Genomic DNA, 15,313 nt, shown 5'->3' with positions numbered 1-15,313 from the left:
ATGTATTGGGTTTTTTCATCGACACAATGCAATATCAACCCCAATTTTTTTCCATCTTAAATTACTATGTTTCTGTCTTTGTATAGCTCTTTTATTTGGTTTAGGGTTATTTGCTAGCTGTTTTATTGTCGAGCCTTCGACTTTAGTCGAAAAAGCGAGACTAAGCGATCCTACTTTCCGTCGGCGTCGTCGTCGGCGGCGTCCACAAATATTCACTCTGTGGTTAAAGTTTTTGAAATTTTAATAACTTTCTTAAACTATACTGGATTTCTACCAAACTTGGTCAGAAACTTGTTTATGATCATAAGATAGTATCCAGAAGTAAATTTTGTAAAAATAAAATTCTATTTTTTCTGTATTTTACTTATAAATGGACTTAGATTTTTCTGCGCGGAAACATTACATTCACTCTGAGGTTAAAGTTTTTAGAATTTTAATAACTTTCTTAAACTATCCTTGGTTTGTTCCAAACTTGGACAGAAACTTGTTTATGATCATAAGATAGTATCCAGAAGTAAATTTTGTAAACAAATAAATCCATTTTTTCTGTATTTTACTTTTAAATGGACTTAGTTTTTCTGCGGGAAACATAACATTCACTCTGTGGTAAAAGTTTTTAAAATTTTAATTACTTTCTTAAACTATCCTGGGTTTGTACTAAACTTGGACAAAAGCTTATTTATGATCATTAGATAGTATCCAGAAGTAAATTTTGTAAAAAGACAACTCCATTTTTTCTGTATTTTACTTTTAAATGGACTTAGATTTTCTTCCAGTGAACATTACATACAGTCTGCAGTTAAAGTTTTCAAAACATTTATTAGATTCATTAATTATTCTAGATTTTTACCAAACTTGGACAGAAGCTTCTTACAATCATAAGATAGTATCAAGAGGAATATTTTTATTGATTTTTTTCCTCATTTTTGTTTAGCCTGTGATTTACAGCAAAAGTAGGCGAGACACTGGGTTCCGCGGAACCCTTACAATTTTTTTGGTTTATTCACTGAGGAGCAATTGTAGGTTTAATTTGTGTCCCGTTTCAAACCGTTTGCCAGTTTTGTATTTTCTCACAAAAAAGGATATGTGTATTCACAGGCACTCGTCTTATACCTTTTATATTATTAATATATAATAAATTCTGAGACCAGTGCCTGATCAGTGGCTGTGTGCATGGTGTGTGTATTCATTAATTAACCGTAAAATGAATAAAAAATAGTATGCAAACTCTAATTATACTCGAATGATTTTCTTTTATTCAATTTACATAAATCTGGGTTTAGTTGTCTTTTATTTGAACTTTTGGTTTCTGATGCTTTATCATTTCATAATTGATTTGGCCTTTCACTTTTCCAACTGAATTCGTTTTTGATGAAACCCCGTGGTTTTTAGCAATGTTCTCGTTATGGTATGCACACACGCCAGTGCGTTCGATGGACGCTTCCTTAAAACGCTGGCTGAGTCTTGTTATCATTATAACTTTCCCTCAGTTTTCCAAAAGAAGCCGAAAACATGCTTCTATTCAATATTTTAACCGGACATTCACTTTCGTTTTAATTCAATGTATGTTATGAAATATCCCGAGCAATGCGAAAAAAAATATGACTACACGACACACGCTAATTGGATAAACACTGAGAAGATCGAAACTTTACAAAAACACGTGTACCTATTGATCAACGGAAAACAGGGACCCATTTCAGCTACTTGATGCAGGGATCTATTTTTAGAACGACAGGAAATTTCCAATTACAAATATTATAAAAATAGTTTACGCGACAACTGTAAACAGATAAGGCTAAATAACACAAACGGTAACCAATAAAAGGGTTGAGAACTCGTGGTTTTGGCATGTAATTGGGTTTTCCGTTGAATTAATTGGGTTGATGAACCCTTCAATGGACAATTGCATTGGGTTTTCTATTAATTGTATTGCGTGATCACGCAAATACGCAGCTTATCTGGAGCTCTGGTGTCACAGGTGTCTATGATTGTTAATCATGTCACATTTTCTTTTTTATATTATATTTTGAATTCAAACTTTACGGAAGTTACAGTTAGTTTAGTATCTTTTGTGACATTGTAAAATGTGTATGCTTAATTTCCACTTGATCATATATATATATTAGTTCGATGCTTAATTCCACTTCTAGGAAGACTTATTTTTGAAAGTACATCATGTTGGAATCCGTAAAAACCGCGAAATAGGACTTTTTTTTCGTTGCCAGAAACAATGTTTTAGATCTTTTATGTCACTACCAAGTTACGTTAGTTGATGCGCATTTATAAACAATACTAGGCTGTTTGGTCTTCAACCTTCAAAATGATAGGTTTCGTTCAACTACTAAATACCCAGTGAAATTTTTCTATTAAATCAGTTGAAAGTAGATATTTTGTCAAAACAATTTATGAAAAAAAACCCGCACCAATTCTATTTTAGTCAAGACTGAAGTGTTGCCGTTGGGTATCCCCTTAAAATAGTACCGGTATTTCATTGTGCGTAGGCTATAAACCACACACCAAATAAACATCAACTAATTTAAGGCAGCAACCATTAGAATATCTTTATTTCAAAATTACACCCATGAGGGTCAAGCAATACAATGAAACAATAATTTTATACTATTAGAACAATCTATTGTTTTAGCGACAAACATAAAACAATTTTTTTCTTTCAATTTTAGCATTACATATAGTGGCAGCTGAGGGTGAAACAAACAATTTTTTTTTTCTCAGGGTCCAAAACAAATGATTTTTTTCAGCAAAACCTGGAAACATAGCCCCCAAAAAATAAGGTTTGGACTTGTGGACTCGAAGTTTATCGTGAAGGCTGCTTCATCCCTCCCGTAGACAGTTGTACTCTTGATAAAAGAAAGCAAGCGGCTGAGCAGGGTAACCGGTGATATTGGCGACGGAAAGGACGATGATCGAGCTGTTCTACTTAGACTCTATATATGTTTAAAATGTGACAGTAACTAAACAATACAACATTAATTTTTGTCAGCATGTGTCGTGGTGTGTTGGGTAATCTGTTCTATAAATACTGTACTTTTCTTACATCTATGTGACAGCAACTAATCGACAAAATATAGTTTTTGTCACTGCCGTGTTAGCTGTTCAATTAATACCCTGTACGTCAATGTGACAGCAGCTAAAAATAAAACCAGGACTTTTGGTCACTTCCGATAGGCATGTGTCATTGTGTGGTGGCTAGTTTGTTCTGTATGACAGCATTTAAACGACAAAATATGAGCTTTTGTCTCGTCCGTGTTAGCATTTGTCAAAGTATGTGCGCCGATCAGCTGGCTTATAGATACCCCACGACAACGAGACAGCAATTAAATGTTAGCATGTTGAGTTATCTATTCTACAAATACTCTAATGCCAAAAGGACAGAGACTTAAAATATAAACGACACAACATGAGCCTTTTCACTCCCGTGTAATAAAATGTACCATGTATCATAGTGATTGTGTTGGCTTATAAGTTCTTTAAATACCCCCAACGTTCATGTCAATGTGGCTGCACCTTGATGACACAACATGACTCTTTGTTACTATAGTGATGGCATGTTTCGAAGGGTGGTCTAATCTGTTCTATTAATACCCACAAATCAAGGTGACGGTGACTAAACGACACAACATGAGCTTCATAGTGAGTGGACAGAGCTGAGATGTTTTATAAATACCACACACCAATGAGACAGGAAATGAACGATTGAACATCCGTTTTTGTTACTTTCATGTTAGTATGTATCATGGTGGGTTGGCTGAGCTATTCTATTAATAACCAAACGTCAATGTGACATCAACTGAGCGACATAACATGATTTTCTGTCTCTTCCGTGTTAATATGTTGATTGGGGTATGATTTTTTTTTATTACAAATACCACATGCCAGTAAGACAGCAATCAAACAACACGTACATCAAGAGCTTTTGTCACTTTTGTGATAACACGTCATAGTTTGTAGACTAATGCTATATGAGTACCCTAACGTCAAGGTAACAGCAACTTAACTATACAACATTGTATAAATAACACATAGCTGAGAGGGTGATAGAGCTGATTGTTACCCTAAGAAAACATTGTCAACCGGCGGCGGAGCCTTTTTCGAGGGATACAATGTAACAATCTGCTCTATCGCCCTCTGAGCTATATGTGTTATTTAATTTATTATACCGAATGTCCTTTCATTATTGTCGTTTACAGATTAGTTTTATTTTAAAAGTATTTTCTATAACGTCATATACATAACACCATTACAGGTTATAGAAAAACAACAAAATTTAAGCAAGATGTTTTTTTTTTTTTATTTTGACAGTCAAATAATAAAATTTGAGCCATAACATAGAACTTAAGCCTTGTTTTAATAACTTGATGTAACTTCAATTATTTGTCCTTTAAATTATCGATTTTTGATTGTTCTGGACTAAAGGATACTTACATTCAAAAACAATTGTCTCCCTCTCACTCATGTGATAGAGTAAATTGTCACCCTCGTATTAGCCAATCAAAATATGGCACTTTAACGTGAAGCATAATAAAAAAAAATATTGTCACTTCTATGCATGTGTCAAAGTGTGATGAATAATCTGTTCTATAAATACTCCAACGTGAATGCGACGGCAACTGCACGACATAATATAAGTTTGGTCACTTCCATGCTGGCATGTTTTTCAAAGTATGTTGAATTATCTGTTCAATGAATAATCCAACGTTCATGTGATAGCAACTGGACGACATATCATGATTTTCTGTGCCTTCCGTGTTAGTTTATATCATAATAGTGTTTTGACTGAGCAATGATTTTTGATTACAAATTATTACCACATGCCAGTAAGACAGCAACTAAACGACACAGCAAGAGACTTTATCACTTTTGTGGGCCAATGATATACAGGTATGAATACCACGACATCAATGAGACAGCAAGTAAAAGACACAACAGAACCCTTCTGTGGTTATTGCATGTGTCATATATTCGATTTGACGGATCTGCGTTATAAATATCTCCATGTCAATGACGCAGCAACTTAACGAGTACACAGGTATCATAGTGTGTTGGCTGATATGTTCTATAAATAAATCTAACGTAAATGAGACCGCAACTAAACGATCCAGCATGAAAAAGAGGGACGAAAGATACCAGATGGAGAGTCAAACTCATTGATAGAAAACTAACCGACAACGCCATGGCTAAAAATAAAAGGAAAACAGACAAACAATAGTACAGAAGACCACAACATAGAAAACAAAAGACTAAGCAACACGAACCCAACCAAAAACGGGGGGGGGGGGGGGGATCTTAGGTGCTCCGAGAGGGTAAGCAGATCCTGCACCATATGTGGTACCCGTCGTGTTGCTCATGTTATTACAAATCCGGTAAATAGTCGAAATTCGGTAGGAACTTTTGTCATTTTCATGTTCGCATGTGTTATGGTGTGTTGGACTAAGGTGGTCTATATACTAGTACACCAACGTTAATGTGATAGCAACTCAAAAGATTTAACATAATATATTATGACTTCAGAGTAAGCATGTGTCATTGTGTGTGGGACGAGCTGCTCTATAAATATCCTTACCGCCAATGAGACAGAATCTAAACGACACAACATGGACTTTTGTCACAACTCTGTTGTCATGTATCATATTGTGTTGGCTTATCTGTTTAATAAATAACACCAGATCCATGTGACGGCAACGTAACGACAAAACATGACTGTTGTTATTTCCTATTTTTAACATTATAAATGAAATCCTCTAGTTTAGTAGTTTTATCCAGAAATGTGCATATAAAGCCTCAAAATCTGCATCACGGAAAACTAGGGCGAGGTGTCTAAAGAAAACCTTACCTTAACCTTAATTCTCTCCGCGCCAGAAGTCGCATAAGGCCTCAACGCTGCTTTTAAAAGAAAACAGAGCACTGAAAACGACTGCTTCTGCTTGCAGAAATGAGATTATGTTTCAGTTCCTTTCGTGCAATACATTATATGGTACTAAGAATTCTATAAAAGAAATTTTGGTACTTGAAGTTGCATTGAAATTGCCACCCCGCGTCAAACATAGCCGACACCCCGCATGTGGCGTTCTACATGGTGATGAATATATAATTATAAATATTTGAGCACACATATTTTGCAATCTAACAAAAAAATGCTCCTGTTCTGACAGATATTTAGTATCGATTAGGTTTGATATTTCAAGTTCTTTTTCTCCAACGATTGAGGGTTTAACAATTTTGCGATTTACTCAGTGGCGGATCCAGAATTTTTCATAAGAGGGGGCCCACTGACTGACCTGAGAGGGGTCCCGCTCTAGTCAAGCTTCAGTGATTTCCTATATAAGCAACCATTTTTTTTCCCAAAAAGGGGGGGCCCGGGATCGTGTTGTTTATTCTTTGGATTTCTATGTTGTGTCATGTGTACTATTGTGTGTCTGTTTGTCTTTTTTCATTTGTAGCCATGGCGTTGTCAGTTTGTTTTAGATTTATGAGTTTGACTGCCCCTTTGCTATCTTTCGTCCCTCTTTTGAAAGCTTTGATTGCATAATATGGGTATAAATGTGTTGAACGTCTTCAGCATGTAAATTTTAAAGACAAATCCCTCTATTGTGTATTTGCATATTCAAGCACAACAGTACTTTATCATAACGTTATAATCAGGTGATGGCAATAGTTGCAAGTTTTGTCAATTGATGAAATTTTGAAATAATCGTGCATATATATACCCCTATAGAGCCTCTTTATATACCTTTACCTAACTGTGACGTTGTATGTATTGTTACCGAACAGGCAATATAGGCAACCGTTGCCAAATCTAAAAAAGACCGTTGGCATTTGAAAGGAGTACAGTAAGCCTAAGTATAGGCTTTTTGGCATAGTCAGGGTTAATTCTTCGATCAGATATTCTATAAATATTCATCGTGTACAAAACATTTGAATTTTTTTTAAAGTACAGTCCTTTATAATTTTGCAGCGATAAAACAAGACTCACGATGCTCAAGTTTGGGGCAATATTTGTCGGATTTGTAGCAGTTCTAACTGGAGGTTAGTAATAATGATATATAAGAAGTTTTTGGTGCAATGTTTTAACGAGTTCTGTGCCACAGGGCCGATGATCGGCACAAAGCCATATACTCCTTTCAGTGCCAAAGGGTTGATTCACCGGCTAATTCAAATTATGTTATGAATCCTCAATCTTACTACGTAATGTACTATGACGTCGCCGTTTTATGATAAATTTAGTTCCTCCGTCTTGAAGTTTTTTTACCAAGATATGAAAAGGGAGCCTTTTTATGAAATTTTAAATGAAAATAAAATTATGTAAGAATGCGTTTATAAATATAATTATATATAGAGAGCTATTGAGTCTTAAATTTTTACTCGACGCTATTGCAATATTGCAATGTTTTCTTCTCCCGCTTCGATGTTTTCACATTTTCCTGGGCTATATTCCAAACCTCCCGGCAACGCTTCAACTCCAGGAAATGTTAAGGGCATACGATACAGTTTTGATCCTGTATTTACAGTTTGATGCAAATTTCCGTATAGGTTATTTTTTGCCTGATTGAATCAAATATGTAATAAAAAATATACCTTCATGTGTTACTTTTTGAGTTAAATGAGGTCGAAATTTTGTATATTTGCTCAAAATTCGGATTTGTGGCCGTATTTTTCCTTTCGAAAGAAAGACATAACTTTTTTGTTTTAAAAGATTAACACAATTTATTTTCGTTAAATAATTTGTAATTTCTGTATTTTATAAGTACTCTAAAAATTTATGCATTTTTTATTCAGAAATAACTCATATTTATCAAATGGTCATGAATTTAGAAAAAAAAACGTCATTTTTTACTGTACATTTATCAAAATTAATCAAATTGCACTATTTACAGTTTTATAAAATTTGGTCTACATAATCTCCCTGGAAAATGAATCAAAATGTCGTTTTGAAAAATAGGGGTCCATGCACTCGTTTTCAAATTAAATCAGTTTGAACGATAAAAATCAGTCGAAAAATGTATTTTTCCCGATGTTTGACGTCGCGAAAATAACATTTTACGTTAGCAACGTAACCTCTGTAACTGTATCGTATGCCCTTAAAATCCAGTTGCACTTTTTACAAACATTTATCGTAAGTCTAATTTATCAATTCAACTTTTAAAAATATTTTTATCGTAAGATTAATTTTATACTTAAGATTTTTTTGTAAAAAGGGCTACAGGTTTTCTAAGAGCATTTCAAGTTATCCCTTTTTGAGCGCATTTGATAAAAAATCCATTTAATTTTCATTTGTATAATGAATGGTAAATATTCTGGCTGATTCAGAGTTGAGAATAAATAAAATAATGAACTCAAACTCGTAATTTTTTTTACCTCTTTTATTTTTTTCAGAGACACATGCCTGTGGACGTCAGAATGCTAATGGTAGTCAAAACGGTACACATGCCAGTACTGGTCAGTGAGTGAAGTTTTATTACAATTGTTTTAACCTTCTGAGTCCCAAGCAGACATATATGTCCACCACCGACCGAATCCCAAGAGGACATACATTTATATGTCCATATCAGATATGCGTTTTCTTTAGTATAAAGATACACTATTTTGCAAATGTAAGCATTACCACTGTCCCAGGTTAGGGGGAGGGTTGGGATCCCGCTAACATGTTTAACCCCGCCACATTATTTATGTACTGTGCCTGTCCCAAGTCAGGAGCATGTACATTCAGTGGTTGTCACTTGTTTATATGTTACATATTTGTATTTCATTCATTTTTTTTACATAAATAAGGCCGTTAGTTTTCTCGTTTGAATTGTTTTACATTGTCTTATCGGGGCCTTTTATAGCTGACTATGCGTTATGGGCTTTGCTCGTTGTTGAAGGCCGTACGGTGACCTATAGTTGTTAACGTCTGTCATTTTGGTCATTTGTGGATAGTTGTCTCATTGGCAATCATACCACATCTTCTTTTTTATATGATCTTTTTTATCCATATCAGAAGACAGACTAGGATCATGTTTGCAGCAGTTATTCAAGGCTTTAGATAAGAGAAAAGGTTTGGTACCATTAAAACGTTTAATCCGACTGCAATTGTTTACACCAGTTCGTAAATCAGGAATATGTGCCGTTTGTTTATGTGGTTCATAAGTGTTTCTTATTTCTCGTTTTATTTTTTTATATAGGAGCCTGTAATTCAGTGGTTGGCATTTGTTTATGTGTTACATATTTGTTTTTCGCTCATTTTTTTACATAAATAAGGCCGTTAGTTTTCTCGTTTGAATTGTTTTACATTGTCTTATCGGGGCCTTTTATAGCTGACTATGCGGTATGGGCATACCACATCATCTTTTTTTATAGACAGTTAGTTTTCTTGTTTGAATTGTTTTAAACTAGTAACTTTTGGACACTTTATAGCTTGCTGATCTATGTGAGCCAATATTCTTTGTTGAAGTCCGTACCTTGACATACATGTATAATAACGCATTTTTGCGCCTGTCCCAAGTCAGGAGCCTCTGGCCTTTGTTAGTCTTGTATTATTTTAATTTTAGTTTCTTGTGTACAATTTGGAAATTAGTATGGCGTTCATTATCACTGAACTAGTATATATTGGTTTAGGGGCCAGCTGAAGGACGCCTCCGGGTTCGGGAATTTCTCGATACATTGAAGACCTGTTGGTGACCTTCTGCTGTTGTTTTTTTATTTGGTCGGGTTGTTGTCTTTTTGACACAATCCCCTTTTCCATTCTCAATTTTATAATGGTTTACTTTTATCAAATGTGACTTAGATGCAGAGTTGTCTCATTGGCACTCATACCACATCTTCCTATATCTATTGACATTTCAAGAAAAAAATACATAATATTAGCACACAGTTCTTAGATTTACTAGTTTCATTGAAACTTAAATCTAAAGCTAGACTATAAAACGTTGGGCAATTCAACAATACAAATTTCAATTATAATTTTGTTCACTATTTTTTTTTGTCATAGGAAGTGAAATATCCTCAGCAAACCCTAGTTTTGCTGATGTTAAACTACACATTATTGTATTTCCCTCAAGATTCTTCTCTCAAAGCTAGGTTAACAGAAACAAACTAAAAAATCTAAAAGAAAAATTAGATTGAGGCTTATGGACTAAAACGTTTATAATGAAGGCTGAGAGAGCTCTCATTTACAGCTCAGTTGAATAAAACGCACCGATTTACACACTTGGTCCTGTGTTCGAGTCCTAGAGGAGACAATGTGATAATTCAATAAAAATCATACTCTCTGGTTACAGAGTTTAGATATAAAATCAGGCCTCTTTTAATATTATACAAAACTATCCATGTTTTTGATAAAAATAAAAGCATGTCTGAAACGAAAAAAATAAATAAAATAGCATCATATTAGGAAAAAGGGACAACTAGAGCATGTAAAGTATCAATTTGCAAGTTTCCATTTACTTTTGACCAACCACAAGAATTACGGTCATTCGATAATCAGTATTTCAGTACTTTGATTTTCTATTTCAGTATGCAGACAAGGCTGGATAAGTAAAGGTTCCGGAAAACTAAAGTACTGTTACTACATTTCTGCATCTGGCGATGTCAAATCACAAGCGAAAGCCACGGTAAGTACAGATCTGTATGTTAGTGTTTTCATATGTGAATAATTGAATTTTAGATGTAACATGTCTTCTGATTGGCTGAAATTTACTTGTATATCGGCGAACATATATTAATGTGACATGTGACTGCGAAGTCATATTTTTTTTCAGGATTAACTCTTAAAACATAGAGTTTATAATTAGAATATTTAAGAATTGAATGCTTCTTTTTGTAACTTCAATGAAGTGTAAGAGCGTTGACCGAAGTACTTCATTCTTAAAATGTGCACGGTCAACGCTTTTACCACCCCATGAAGTTACAAACAGAAACATTCAATACTTAACTTATAAAAATTATTATATTTTTAAGCTAGGATCATGAAAACACGATTTCTATCAAGCTTTTATCTACTTTACCTTTGCACTTCATTGTGGAACCTCGTGTCAGCATGAATGATGAATGTTAATGTGTAATAATTGATTAATGAATAACGCGACATGTGAAGTTATCCAATCAGAATAACATAATTACAATAATAACTTTAGATGTACGTTTCATTACAATACTTTATTCTGATTGGCTAACTGCACATCACGTGTTTATTTTGTAAGCAATTGCATCACTCAATAAAACTTTTCATTCATGATAACACGTGGTCCAACAATAAAGTGCACAGGTGAATAAAATATTTTTTTTTTTTATAAAATTCGTGTTTCCATGATCATAGCTAAAAAAAAAGTAATTATAAGTATTGAATGCTTCTTTTTGTAATTTCATAGGGTTGTAAAAGCGTTGACTGTGCGCACATTTTTAGAATGAAGCGCTTCCGCGCTTTATACAAAATGTACTTCGGTCAACGCTTTTACACCCCAATGAATTTACAAAAAGAAGCATTCAATTCTTAAATGAAACATACATCTAATGTAATTATTAGGAATTGAACTTGTGACAATGACCTCTATTTATATTTAATTTGACCTGATACATTGAAATTATTATTAAGAAAAAAAAGATTTATACGATAATCGCTCCAGAAAGTCATTTACAAAATACTATACTTACAGTAACTGCTATGAAAGTTCGATGTTACAGCACGAATTTTCATTTAAATGCATATACGCCATTGTTGCCATTGGTACCGTTCGCACATGTATCCAAATTAAAATAACATCAGTGGTTGAATTTTTAATAATAAAATAAGATAGAATAAGATATTTTTATTCCAATTAAAGGGTCCATGAAGACCAAAAGTAATTACAATGATTTTTATAAGTGTTACAATAATGTTGACATAAATCATAAATGTGAATTTAACTACTTATATGACATTTCCCACCAACCACAACACATTGATGAACAGGCTCCCCAATCAAGAATTGAGAAGGAGAAACTCGATCTTTTAGCTGTACATAAACTTTTAAACATATATCAACAATGTGTCCCAAGCCCGGATAAAAGAGGAGGAAAGTCATAGATATATATATAAAAAAAGCGCAAATGTCCTAAGTAAAAAGCGCAAATGTCCATTTTTAAAAAGCGCAAATGTCCTATGTTTTGAAGCGCAAGTGTCCACAAAAAAAAGCGCAAAAGTCCTATGAAAAAGCGCAAACGTCCCGTGCCGACACATAAAACATAAACGATTTATTGATTTATTTAAAGTTGATTATACATAAAACAATACAACATATAAGCTCTGAAGATATTGGTGTATACTTTTGAAAATATTACCTAGAATGCATTAAATTATGAAACGGTGAATCATATTGCTTAGTTCATAGTTTTACAAAGTCGAAGTATGAGTTGATAATTTTCAAAATGATATCTTTAGTTAAAAAGGTTCGATTGTTACCAAATTCATAGTTTATTTCCATTTTAGGCAGCATGCACACAAAAGAACGGGATCTTGTTTTTCCCCTCTGATTCTTATGAATCTAGAGAGTTTAACAGATATGTTAAAAGCAATCAGGTACGTATAAAAATATATAAATAACACATAGCTGAGAGGGGGATAGAGGAGATGTTAACCCGCGAAAACATTGTCAACCGCGGGTTCGCCGCGGTTGACAATACTTTTTCGAGGGGTACCAATCTGCTCAACCACCCTCTCAGCTAAAATGCAAAAAACGTAGAACTTAAGCTTTTTATTTAAATACTTGATGTAAATTTGATTCATTTTTTTAAATTGTTGATTTTTGATTGGTCTAGACGATAGGGTAACATCAATAACAATTGTCACCCTCTCAGCCATGTTGTAGAGTAAATTAGAACCCTCGTACTAGACAATCAACATATGGCATTTTAACGTTTATAATAAAAACAAACTGTAGTTCATGAGGCCCCTCATTGATTTGTTTTTTCCAAGTGATTCTTGGAAATCTAGAGAGTTTAAAAAATATGTTAATAAAATGTATCAATCAGGTACATATAACAATACGGACTGTCGTGGATGGGGCCCCTAATGGGTGTTCAAGTAACCCTATTAACATCAAGCTATAAGGGGTCCCTAAACTTACTAGTTTAAAACCATTCAAATGGGAAAACCAACGGTCTAATTTATATAAAACACGAGAAATGAGAAACACTTATGAACCACATCAATAAACAACAACTACTGAACATCAGATTACTGTCTTATGACAGGTGCGAACAATTGCAGCGGGTTTAAACGTTTTATTATATACCAATCTTCACCCTTAGCTAAAACAATAATGTTACATCACGACATAGATGATGCATATTTTTCTTCAATTACAGATATCTACTCCTTTTTACTGGACATCTGGACATAAAGACAACTACCAATGGACTTGGGGTGTTGACCCGTTTAAGTACCCATTTCAGGCCCCTAATTGGGCCGAAGGACAACCTGACGGTGCTCTTAAAGGAGAATGCATAGCAGTCCAAACACAAGGTGCAATGATGGATGACCAGCCATGTGGAAATAAATACAACTATATCTGTAAATCACGAACATAGGCTTAGGGATTCAAACAATGTTATAAGAATACAATGTATTTTTGATTATCTACAAGTCACAAACATACATGTTTGTAGGCCTAAGGATTTAAACGATGTTATTACAATGTATAGAGTATAATGGACATTCGATTGAAAATAATACATATTATTGTAGTGTTATTTCTATATATTTTCAAGCAGATGTGGCCAAACAAAAAATGTATGTGTTAAGGTAGATTCATGGTATACCGCCATCTTGGACTGTACAATCGCAGTTATCAATCGGTTTTTGTATTTTCCCAAATCTGCAAATTATGATGCATTTTTTGAATTTTATTAGAAAGACTGTCTATTTATATAAGAAAAAATATAAGGGGTTTACTGTATTATTCAAAATATTCAAATATCAAATTTTGAGTTTTTTAGAATAATTTTTTTAACTAGTAAGTTATTTAAAAAGAGATAAATCTTTTAGTAACAAAATATACTGTACTAATATACAAGAAAACAAGTTCGGTGATACCATTCATTTTTTCATTTTCTTAAAACATATAAAACCTCTCTTCTCACAATTTTTTTCGATATTCAATATTATAGATTTCTTTTTATGCACTCAAACGTGCTTTTCATGAAGAATCTAACCAATGTTAAGCAATTTTCAACGACAAGTACCTTGCAAAATAGAACGAAGTATAAGAACATTCGATTTCAAGAAATATATACCGAAGAGACTTCCTTAACTGTACACCTTCTTTAGTTTGAGTGCATAAAAAGAAATCTATGACATGGAATAAAAAAAATACTAAAAAGTTAGTCCAGACAGAATATAGAAAAAAAGATGTAGTGAATTGCTTGTGCTTAAGATATTCATCGACCAAAGGAAATAGATGAAAAAAAGTCGGTGTACGATTTTGTCACTGATGAGTCTTATGTAGACGAAACGCGCGTAATCCTGGTACCTTTGATAACTATGATTATAAGTATAACAAATCTGGTAAATAATCTTAAATCGGTATGTTATCTATGAGCTAAATGAGTACTGTATAGTATAGGAATACAAGATTTTCTAATGACAAAAAAAACTTTCAAAACAAGTAAAGGACAACTAAATTGATGGATTAAAAACAAAAAAGAAAGGGAAACGATCTATAAATAACATATCACAAAATGTCGTCACACAGTCATAAAGAGTTAATGGTGGGGGTCAAACTTGATTTTGAAAGCTCGGCTTTCCCCGAAACTATAACAGTGAGGTAATAGGTGAACATACAATCAAAACTAATAGGAATTTCTCAAAAAAACATATGTTCTACGTTTAAAATGTCTGTCATCAATGCGTCAATATTTCAGAGAGTATTTGCTTATTGACATTTTCGACGTTCGCGTAAAACGTAAAAGAACAAAAATACCAAACTCCGATGACAATTCAAAACAAAAAGTCCGTAATCATATGGCGAAAAAACAAAACGTAGACTCATCAAACGAATGGACAACAACTGCCATATTCCTGGCTTGGTACAGGCACTTTTTTTTATGTACAACATGATGGATACAACCTCTTTTTATAGCTAGCTAAACCTGTACTTATATGACACTTGCATAAAATATCATTATTATTGACACCGATTCCGAACAAATCAAACAGACACAAATGAATTTGAAGTTAACAGCAGGTGCGTTAGTCGATATTCGATACTGCGAGCAGTCGGTTAGTTATTCAAATTTAGTTCAAATCATCAAAAAATAAGAACATTTGATAAAAATAAAA

At 33.6% G+C, this 15,313-nt stretch overlaps 1 protein-coding gene across 2 annotated transcripts; it reads left to right on the top strand.

Moving 5' to 3' along the window:
• Positions 1 to 6,818: 6,818 nt before the first annotated feature.
• Positions 6,819 to 13,903, top strand: LOC134718989 (lithostathine-2-like). 2 transcript variants are annotated; one of them, XM_063581880.1, is made up of 5 exons: positions 6,819 to 7,047; positions 8,395 to 8,457; positions 10,513 to 10,610; positions 12,464 to 12,553; positions 13,342 to 13,903. In XM_063581880.1, the coding sequence occupies exons 1-5, from the start codon at positions 6,996 to 6,998 to the stop codon at positions 13,561 to 13,563; spliced, it is 525 nt and encodes a 174-aa protein (XP_063437950.1). In that variant the 5' UTR covers positions 6,819 to 6,995; the 3' UTR covers positions 13,564 to 13,903. The 2 variants fall into 2 exon arrangements, with proteins under 2 accessions (XP_063437950.1, XP_063437951.1); XM_063581881.1 differs by having other exon boundaries at positions 6,999 to 7,047; positions 8,395 to 8,461.
• The last annotated feature ends 1,410 nt before the right edge of the window (positions 13,904 to 15,313 follow it).

Source organism: Mytilus trossulus, chromosome 5 (assembly GCF_036588685.1).
Source record: "Mytilus trossulus isolate FHL-02 chromosome 5, PNRI_Mtr1.1.1.hap1, whole genome shotgun sequence".
NCBI lineage: Eukaryota > Metazoa > Mollusca > Bivalvia > Mytilida > Mytilidae > Mytilus > Mytilus trossulus.
The sequence above is the reverse complement of the archived record's forward strand: the minus strand, read 5'-3'. Positions and strand labels throughout refer to the sequence as shown.